This window comes from Typopeltis vanoorti, chromosome 25 (genome assembly GCF_054136105.1).
Source record: "Typopeltis vanoorti isolate ZY-2024b chromosome 25, IOZ_Tvanoo_1.0, whole genome shotgun sequence".
In the NCBI taxonomy this organism is placed as follows: Eukaryota; Metazoa; Arthropoda; class Arachnida; order Uropygi; family Thelyphonidae; genus Typopeltis; species Typopeltis vanoorti.
This window is the reverse complement of record NC_143573.1, coordinates 5,737,630-5,748,589: the sequence shown is the minus strand read 5'-3', so window position 1 is coordinate 5,748,589 and position 10,960 is coordinate 5,737,630. Positions and strand designations below refer to the sequence as shown.

The 10,960-nt window shown below is 39.3% G+C and overlaps 1 protein-coding gene across 2 annotated transcripts in view; it reads left to right on the top strand.

Annotated features, from left to right (window-relative positions):
* LOC150092501 (uncharacterized) overlaps nt 1-10,960 on the top strand; it is a 64,094-nt gene that overhangs the window by 23,616 nt on the left and 29,518 nt on the right. The window contains exons 1-3 of one of the 2 annotated variants that reach the window (XM_090414512.1): nt 75-166; nt 5,964-6,877; nt 8,591-9,377. In XM_090414512.1, coding sequence (XP_090270638.1) covers nt 6,038-6,877; nt 8,591-9,377 — 1,627 coding nt within the window. In that variant the 5' untranslated portion in view covers nt 75-166; nt 5,964-6,037. Of the gene's footprint in view, nt 1-74; nt 167-5,963; nt 6,878-8,590; nt 9,378-10,960 lie in introns of those variants that run through there. The other variant, XM_090414511.1, reaches the window with a different exon arrangement.

Below are 10,960 nucleotides of genomic sequence, written 5' to 3'. Positions count from 1 at the left end.
CAGCAGTTCTGTAGGCGAACCACTAGGAAAACCTGATGCGTCAGCTTCTCATAAATAACAGTTTCCTAACGGAATACTTTCGCATAAAGCAGTGGCGTGAAAGAAGAATAAAATGGCTTGCGTTTAAAGTGCACGTCATTACTGCTCCACTTGTCAGTCGTTAGCCGTGAGTTTGCTTTTATTGTTAAAAGAATTTAAAAAAGAAATTTTAGCTTTACGTTTAATCTGAGATTCTCTCTTATTTTTCTCATTATTATCGCACGACATCTCCATGGTGTATCGGGACTTATTACTGGAAGCCACTGCAATATAGCATTGCATTCTCTACATCGCTCTACATTCGTATTTATTTTTGTCTGCGTGCGTTTTGTGTTCTCTGGTTGGTTTCTTTACTTCTTCAGAGAGAGGAAAAACTTGAGTTTCCCGGCTTTCTTTTCCAAGATAAAACCGGCCAGTTCGGTAACTCTAAACTCTGCCACTTCCACATGAGCCTACTCAACTCTACACTGAAGTTTGTTTTATTTCCCTTCGTAGAAAGTTTCATAAGGTTTTAATTCAGGCTTTTGTGCTTTGAGAATTAAAATTATTCTTTCTGAGAGGATGTGCAGATCTAATTTTTAAACTGCCAGCAAATCAAAGCAATTCGGTGTTTTCAGAGCTTGCCAATAAATTTTCGTTTATTTTTAGTAATAATTGAATTTTTTAAAAAAGAAGACATGATGTTCTTTTTCAATTTCAGAATTTTAACATTCTGAAAACGAAGAATTCAAACGCAGAAGCGATGAGGATGAGGAAGAAAATGACAGATTGAAGAAAAGCAACAGCTGAAATAACGTCTCAAACAAACTGCATTTTTGTGATGCGAAAATTGGAAGTGTGCGCGTGCGTGCGTGTTTTTTTTTCCCTCCCAATAGTAACCCAACCAGGAGGTAATTTATTCCCACATTCTCCATTGCATTACAATGCTTATATTGCATGCAGCTTATAAGTACTGATTAACGTTTCTATTTATATTTTTGTATCAAGTTTCATATTTACATTTAGATTTTCATATATTAACACTATACAGTATAATTCACATAATAACAGTATTTATGTTAGATCACAAGGAGTGCAAATTGATTTTATTACCGAATTTAGTTAATTCTATGTAATAATTTTCGATAAGTCTTTGTTTTTAAACTGGCCACTTCTCTCCGGAAGTGATGACGTGTTGTATTAGGGGCATCCGGATGGAGTCCAATAGCTGACAGTCGTAAAGTATGTGATCAGCAGTCTGTTGAAGGTGTGGACTGCAGATGCATGATGGCGATTCCAGGATATGGAATCTGTGTAAGTAGTGTCAGTTTTCCACGTCCCGTTAGTAGGGTGGTTAAACCTGAAGAAATGGAGTGTCTTTTCAGCAGGAGTCTGTTTCTGATGCTAGGAAAGAATTCTTTTGTTGTTGCACCGTTTTTTGATGTTTTCCATTCTTCTTCCCGCATGTCTAGGCTTTTCTCTTCCGCAAGTGTTTTTATTGCAGATTTCGAGAATTTCTGGTAACTTGTTTCTAGCCGTTCGTTTCTAGCTGCTTCTTTAGCCAAGTGATCCGCTCTCTCATTTCCTGCTATTCCAGTATGCGCTTTCACCCAGCAGAACTTGATTTCCCATCCCTCTAGAGCTCTGTGATTTCGAACCAGATTTCTTGTCTGTTCTATCAATGCAATATGGTTCTTCTGATTTTTTATGCCGTCTATAGTGCTTCTACTCTCGCTGTAAATTGCTGCTGTCTTTTGATGAGAGGTGTTGAGTTCTAATTCCTGGAGATATGTGAGTGACTGAACTATAGCAAGTTGTTCTGTTTGGTTGCTGGAACAGAGAGGATGCAGTCTAGAACAGCGTTCTTGTATTATGGACTGTCTGTTTTATGCAGTGAACGAACAACCGACGTTCCTTTCGGTTTTGCTTCCGTCAGTGTATATTTGGAATTCGTCACTTTCAGAGCTTTCCTTCTCCTTAATATTTGCTTTCTTTGCTGGGTGAGTCCACCTACTGTAGTGAAGCGGACGTTCGTAGCAATTTAGATCGATGTTGCAACTTTCGATATATCTTCCGGAAGTGACTTCATATATAAGAGAATATTCTTGTATTTTCAGGCAGAACGGTGTTAGAGCTGCAATAAAGCAAGCCGCCTAGAAAGATATTGTTCTGTATCCTTTGATTATGCGTATGGCTATAAAGCGTTGAACTCTGTTTAGTTTTAGTCGGTTTATCTTTGATTTTAGTGAATGTTTTCAGGCCTTGCATCATAAGATATCAGTGGCAGTATAGTCTCGGTATATATCGTTTTCAGCGCTCGTTGGCCTAATTCCCACTTAATCCTTGACAACTTAGCTAGAAGGTTTACTATTTGTAAGCTTTTTTCGGCAACATATGAGCTGTGCTTATTGAAGGTGAATTTTTCGTCTATTGTTACTCCTAGATATTTTAGCTCACTGGCTACCTCGAGAGCTTCGCTGTTTAGGAAGACTGTTACAGGTTGTTTTGAGTTTCTTCGTGAGATGTGGAGCACTTTAGACTTGGTGCTATTGAAGGTCACTTTCTTCTCGCGTGCCCACTCTGCAATTTTAAAGAGTTCTTCGTTGGCCGTTACTTCTAACTGTAAGCCGTCGCGTCCCCGAATCATTATCATCGCATCATCGGCGAAGGCTTTGACTTTTGTTTCAGTGGTGAGAGGGAGTCTTAAAAGCGAGTCTACTGGATGTTCCAGAAACCTGGCCCACAGCAGGAACCTTGCGGACAGCCTCGTTTGACTTTTTTCGTTACAGTTGTGTTTTTTAGTGTCATGGTTGCTCTTCTGTCTGAGAAATAATTTTTTGTAAGGTTGAGTAAGTTTTTAGGGCATTTTAAATCTATTAATTGATTGATTATGGCTGGCCACCAAGCAGCATTGAAGGCTCCTTGTACATCGAGTGAGATCAGTAGTACATCTTTTTTTTTTTTTACTTTAGACTGTGTTCTGCGAACTCTTTCACTTCCATAATTGCGTCTACTGTGGTGAACTGAGGTCTGAATGCGTATTAATTGCTGCTTAATAAGTTTCTTGAGTAGACGTGGTGCATTATTCGGTTTATTAGAAGTTTTTCTAGTACCTTACCGGCAACGTTTATGAGGCTGATTGGTCTGCATTTGTTAATTTCGTCGGATGTTTCTTTTCCTGGCATTTGTTGCAAACGGTTGTTATGAATTCGGGGAATTCGAGAAACGCTGTTAAGAGTATGTCGCTGCTCATTCCTTCTTCTCTAGGAGTTTTTCTTGGTTCCATTGATCTTATTATTGATTCGATTTCATTAGTTGCAAATGAGACGTCATCAGGAAAGTCTATATCTATTTCCATTCTGCAAGTTTTGTGGATTTCTTCATCTGTTGATTCATCGTCATCGGGAATAAACTTCTCTATCATAATAACTGAAGTTTCTGCTAATTTTGTAGTGTAGGTGCCGTCTGTTTTCTTCATAGTTGATAGTATAGGTGTTGTCTTGTTCTTGTTTGATGGTAATTTATATATGCAATTCCAAGGATTCGATACGATTGAAATTTTTTCCATGATTCTGTTTTCGCGTTTGTAATTTTGGACTGATAGCTGTATTTGGCTTTATAGTAGTTCTGTCTTCTGCTCTCTCTAAAATCTTGGTTATTGTATGTTCTTTGGTATAGTCGTCTGAGTGCGTTGACAAGTTTTCTTAGGACTGTTAGTTCGTCGTTCTACCAAGGTATTGATTTTCTTCCATCGATGTTTAGCTTCTTGGTTGTTCAGAGTGTTTGGTCGCTGGATTTTATCAGACCTGATGAAAGTGCAGAAGCAAGGAAGTCTATATCGCTTTGTGCCGATGTCCAGATGGCTGGGTTTTTGTTTAAGTTGTGCTGTTGTTCGCATTAAAGTGATGTTCTGAGATTAAGAGTGAAAATTCTCTTTTTAATGCTTTTATAAATTTCTTTAGGTTGGTTTTATTGGTGAAGTATTTGATGTTAATGCGGTGGTTTTTGTTGTCTATTCCGTTTAAATTTTTGTTACTGACGATGAAACTTATTATGCGATGGTCAAAACAGCTTTCCTCTTCTTCGTATTTCCATTCACGGGATAAAATAGCGCTGTTTACCATTGTTAGATCGATGAAGCTGCTTCCTCTGGTATTTTCGAATGATGGAGTGTTACAGTCGTCGTTTAATACATGTAGGGAATTTTATGCTATGAACTCTTCCAAATTTTTACCTCTATTGATTGTGCTCTCGTTAAACCATAAAACCGAATGGGCGTTGCTATCTATTCCCATAATTAGGCCGTGGTTTATGGTAAAATCCACAATATTGCTCATTTTTTTACTAAGTCATATTTTATGTCAGCGTGATAGTTTAGACGCATACTTGCAGCGAAAGTTTTAAATCCTCTGTACGTAATTTCAATTAGTATCGAGAACTCGTTGCTGTGCTAAGAAATTAATATTGCCTCGACTTCAGGGTTGATCACGAGTATTGCAGCTCTCTTTCTTTCAGATCCTTCGGATCTTTCAGATCCGAAGGATCTGAAAATATATGCATACAACAAAATATGCGGCTTTCCAAGTAATATTTTAAAATTACTTGGAAAGCCGCATATTTTGTTGTTGATGTTGTAGGGTTCTTGTGTTAATGCCAGTCCTATATTTTTTCTATTTATGAGTTCTGTTAAGTTATTAACAGCCTTGATAGAGCTTTGTAGATTTATTTGAAGACATGCCAGGGAAGGAAGTAGTGCTGTTTCTGCAAGCTTTATTATTGTTTTCCATAATCTATGTTTTGAATTTTGAGCTGTTTGTGGTAGTTATATGTCGGGAAGTCATTGCTTAATGCCATGTATTTGGTGTCGTTTTTGGTTTTAGCATGCTTGTTGTGATTTTGGAAATTTCTGCAATTCATCTCGGACTTATTTCGTGGGCACTCGCTGAACTTATGTTCTTTAGAACAGAATGGACAGGTGGTTTTTCCCCGGCAGTGTTGTGTGTGATGGTGAAATTTATTGCGGTTAACGCATCTCAGAACGCTTACGTTAGTCTGCGCAATGGCACATTCTCCATAGGATTTTAACACCGGTTTTCAGCAGTTTGGTCTGTGTGGTAAGTTAGCAGAGAACGAATACAGAGATTATTATTAATATCAGGTGAAGGGGCTTTGTGTTACAGGTGCAACAGAAAGTGGAGAAAACGACCTTTGAAGTATCTGATAAACAGACACAGAGCCCAAAAGCAAGGCCTGTGAGACAGAGGCTGAAGTGAATCTGTAAGAGAGGAATAATCTGTGGGCCGAATTACACTCCTCTGTACAGCGCCAAGAATTTTTAGAGCAGATTTAGATGCCCCACTCCAAACATGTGAGCACTATTCTAAGGATGGGCAGATCTGGGATTTGTATGTTGTTAAGATTTGATTGGGTGTATGAAAACATCTTAAATGAAAGAGGATTCTTTTATGCTGAGGAAGATACTGATGGGATGTGTTTTATGCCAGAAGACACTGGAGGTAAGTGAAAGTCGAAACAGAAAAAATCTGATTTTTTCTGATGATTTGTGTATTACTGAGGGTAAGAGAAGATGAGCTGTGATCTCTTTTGCCAGAGAAAAGGTAAGATCGAATTTAGGGCAGTGGACGTGCGCACTTTGTCCTCGCCTCATTGGAGGATGGTGCTGTACGTAGATCAATGTTTACGACACTCTTGGAGATAAGCTTAGCAAAATATCGTTTTGCGCAGAAAATAGGATAAAATAACTTTTTACTTTTCCACGAAACCAGCTACTTTACATCGGTTAAAGCGCACTTTTTAAATTACCAACTTCCATTATATTCAATTTATTAACTGATTTTATAATTTCTGTACTAAGAATACAAGTTTACAATTCCTGCAGGAATAACTAATTTTTTATTAACTAATACAATTTTTGGTGCTTTCAGGTTGGCGATCGCGATCAGTAAGCTTTTGTGACAGACTTTGAAGATGATTATTAAAATGTGTTTTGAAAGTAGAAATGAGAACACAAGATTTCGGATTTGCATTTAAAATACTGCACAGTAATATTAGTGGTCAGTTCAACGTCAGAGTAGCGTGTGTGACGTGCGACATGCTCTTTCTCTCTCTTAGTCTGGTAAGACTGATGCTGGGTGCTTCAGTGAACAATACATCTTCAATTCATATAACAACGCTTATAGCAATCAGTTTGCTGCTGGGAATAAGGACAACTTCGGGATCTCCAAGTAGCATTCGTGGTTCGGCTATTTGCGATTTAAATTTAGACTCCAATGTGGTGAAAGAGCTCTGCGAAGAAAAAAATTTGCTTTTGTCGAGTGCTGTCCTCAGCATCAATGTTTCCGATGTAGTAGTACTTGCCAGAAGGTCTCTCTCCAACGATACTTCCTTCGCTAGATTGAAGAGGTTGCTGGATTTAGACGCTGTCGTCGATCTCTACTTTCATCAAGTTCTTTGCCTTGAATCTGAAGATGGAGAGTGTAACTTAACCATCCTCTCCATTTCGCACTCGTCCCTTAATTCCATCCCAAGTGAAATTCATCAGTTCTCTTCCCAGTTACAAGCTTTGCATTTGCCTAATAACAAGTTGCGAAGGGTGGATAAACAACTAAAGGGATTTTCCAGTCTGCTGGAGTTGAATCTGAGGAGCAACCAAATCGATCGTATCGAAGACGAAGCATTCGTCGGGATGAAGAGCTTACTCGTCCTCGATCTCAGAAGCAATGAACTTTCGAATATTTTTCCCGACACCTTGAATCCACTAAAAGAACTGAGGACCCTCCTTCTTGGAGAAAACAGGCTCGTTTCGGCTTCCGGGATGCTGAGAGATTTAAATCCTGTGGTAAGTGTTTTGATTTAACTTTAAATTTTACAACAGTTCAGTTTTGTGTCACGAGTGTTCACTAATCATTTTAAAATAAAATCAAGAACAAAATTATTTGCAGGAAAATCAGAAGACGCTCTGATCACTTTCCTTCTTATTATGCTGCATTTTCGCGAGTATTTCTCTCACTGCAGCGAAGCCCGTTATAAAGGAAGACAACAAATTAGAAAAACTGTCTTGATATCCGATACTCGTTAACGAAATTATATATTTGAAATTTGAAAATATCGCGAGACTGAAACAACAAACAACAGTTATTATTATTATTGTCAATCGCAGCCATTTTAATTTAGTTTTTGTTATATTCTGCTGTTGCGAACCCTACACAAAAAGAAAGATTTTTACGCGAGTTTAAAAACTGTACGAATGCATATTATGCCGAGTGGAAAATTCGAGGAATAGAATAACAAAATATCAAGATAAACGGAATCATAATTAAAATTTAATTTGCTGCGTGGGTTTCATCAAGGATGCCACTTACACTTCGCTCGCAAAGCGATGCAGAGTGACATCGCGTGCTACCTTTAACTATCAATGAAACTCGATCGACAAACTGAGTGTCTCCTCGCTTACAACAGGCGAGGTCCTGGCGTCGATGTTTGAATTTAATTCCTCCGCATCAGAAACTGAATGCAGCATAAATCGCCTGCTGCTAGTGGAACGTGGCCAACTCAGACAGCAGCAGCCGTTGAGCGCTGTCGTCAGATGAACTTCGATGCGATTGTAGAAAAGGACCCAAAGCACTCAAAACAAATAAAACTTGCAACAAACGCGGAAAAAAGATGAAAAACGGATTTCTACTTCTGTTTAAACGCAACACCGCGTGGAATCTGACATATGAGTGGCCAGGACATCTTGAAAAAAGGTGCGGAAAGAAGGCGTTGAGACATGTTTCCGCACGTAAAGCGAACAAGACAGAGTAGGTAAGACTTAACCGTAGGAGCTTTAAATCGCACGTTAATTGACAACAGGGAACCCTGACATAAGGGCACGCGTACTTTATAAACATAATCCACTCGCCTCACGGCCTCAGTTCTAGACGATCCTCAAATCGAGTAGTTTCCGTGAACAACTTTAATTCCGCGCTGTGAGTGGCAGTCGTTGGAGCGATTTATTCTACTGTAAACTCAATCCCTCAGCGCTTTTCAACCGATTTCCCATCTTCGTAACTCAGGATTCTTTCAACTATGGCTGAGTTAGCTGGCGTCATGTACGGTTGCGGCCCGAATTTCCTTCAGAAATCTAATTTCCTTCACACACACACAAGCGTGCGCGTCTCATAGCCTTAGCAGCGCCGAAATAAGAACCGAAGTGAATCTGCAGACACGACACCATCTCTCTGAGCCATTTTTACTGGCGATTCTGTTCGCTTCGAAGCATGAATGAGAACAGTTCGAATTCACAATGCGAGGTGATTTGGTTAGTAAGTTTGGAGATTTGGAGTAGGTAAATAACAAACGACATTAGTTTTCCACGACGCCTGTTTCATCCACCTTTCGATCCGAATGCATTTAATGCTGCACTTTAAATCGCATTCTGCTTGTAGCTGACATTAAATGCTGTTTGGTAACTAACCAAAGTGAGTGGGGATGGTTTCCTGCGGAAACGTTAGAAATATGAAGCCATTGTTTGTGATAATGATTCCTGCATCTTCTCTTCTTTATTTTCCAGATTGTCGATCTCAGTTACAATCGAATTGCGACGCTGGAAAACGTCTTCTACTCAACCATGACGAACCTCGCAGAAATATGGATGAACAACAACCCTGTTTCGTCCGTCGGGGTGAACGCGTTCCCTTTTAAAGCGCAGCAGTTGAAGCGGTTGGTCTTAAGTAACTGCAACATCTCGTCGGTGCATCCACAAGCCTTCTGGGGAATTCTTTTTGTAAAGTACTATTTTCTAGACGGCAACAGACTCGCTTTTGCTGATCTGGCCTCTGCAGTGCCTTATTATGCAGACCAGCTTCATTTAGAAGGAAGTCGAATAAACTCAATCGGAGCTCTTTTTCGAGATAAACGAAGTATCACGGTTGACTTCAGCGATAACGAAATATCCTCGCTGAACAGCGGAGATATACCAAGTGGACAATTTCTTGACGTGTTGGTGTTCAGAAACAATAAAATAGCAAACATTTCTAGCGATTTTTTCGCAGCGGCGATAAACTTGGACCGTGTGGACTTCAGCCATAACCTCATCGACACGCTGAACAACTCGCTCCTACTCAACTGCAAACTTCGAGTACTAAACGTGTCGCACAACATGCTGGAAGTCTTGTTAGGAAATGATTTTTGTTTGGCCACCTTGCAAGTGCTGGATGTAAGTCATAACAGCTTCCACTCGGTCAACTTACCGTTTTATTGGATGAAGGGTATAATCATGGTCGATCTTTCTGCAAACAATTTTACAGAACTGCGATATCCCAGTTTGCCAGGATCTGGAGCGTGCATCCGACTAAAAGGTAAGCAAAAAAGTAAGAATTATATATACAGGGTGTTCGGGATAAATTTGACAGTTTCGTAAGGAAAAAGAAAATCTTCTTTGTATCTATTAAATTTAATGAATTGACAAAAAAACATTACAGGCAGAGTTAATTACAATACTATCAACAAGATTTACTCAAAATAACCACCATTAGCATCGATCACAGCTTCAATTCTGCTTCGGAACCTCGAACAAGCTGATGCTACAGTCTCCCTGGGAAGGGTCGCAAAAACTGTTTTAATTTTATCCATTAACTGGGCTTTTGTATTACTGGAAGTGCGATTGATGTCTTTTTCAACTGCGCCCCATACAAAATAATCCATGGGGTTAAGGTCTGGGGAGTTTGGAGGCCAAACATTTGGACTGGTGAAGTCGTAGAAATTTTCAGACAACCATTTTTGACTTTTCCCAGAGGTGTGGCAAGGGGCCGAATCCTGCTGCCATACATACGGCCTACCATTGGCTACCCTTGTTATCCAGGGCTTGACTACAGTTAGCAACTCCACGAACAAAGCCCGAATTCCAATGCCAGGGTTCTTCAACACCTGTTCCTGCAGATTTGCGAGGAATTCTGCTGTACGAACGCAATCAGATCGTCTGCTAGGGATCTTTCTTCTTGCTACATCCTCGTAGTCACCATTGCAAGTCTCTAGTTCATGCCTGATTGTTTTTACTGTATTCAGGGAGCATTGGGCAGCAGTCGTAATATCCTTATTTTGATGGCGGGCACGAATCATCATGATACAAGTTATTCTCTTCCATGATTCAGGTGGGTTCCAGCTATCCATCCTTTCTGACATCTTGTATAATGAATGAAGAAGGGTCCAAACTTTTAAATGAAGAGAAGTGTGTGTTAATACATGTAACTTACGGAAAAATATAATTAATTATAAATATGTCAAATTTATCCCGAACACCCTGTATATATATATATATATATATATATATATATATTGTTGAAATTAGGATTTACTCGGGATGTATACATTTATAAAAATAAATTTAACTGACTAGCCAATCCAATATCAACTCACAAAATTTAAAAAATGTTGTGATTAACAAATCCTCTCACACACTTTCTCCTGCAGAACTTAGTGTGCTCTCAAAGGGCCTTAACTTCGTTCCTTCTCCGACCTTCATTCCTAAAGAACTCTTTCTTACGAAAGTTGAGAAGGCAGCTGGACAATTACCAAAACAAACTGCGAATCTACTTAGGATCGAAGCCATCTTTACCATTAACAACAGTCGTCGTCCTACAGATAATCTATCGCCGACAGAAAGGAAAGCAATACACCAACTTCGTAACAACAATGACATTATTATCCTACCTGCTGATAAAGGGAATGCAACTGTAATCTTAGACAAAGCTGACTACCGTTGTAAGATGAACAACTTGTTAAGTTCTAATACGTATTCTATGCTAGAAAGTGATCCCACAAGAGAACTTCAAAACCGTACAAACAATCTTCTGAAATCAACTTCTGAACTTCCTAGACATACAAGACTATCTCTCCGCTCTCTCCATCCCCTCATTCCTCGGTTGTACGGCTTGCCTAAGAT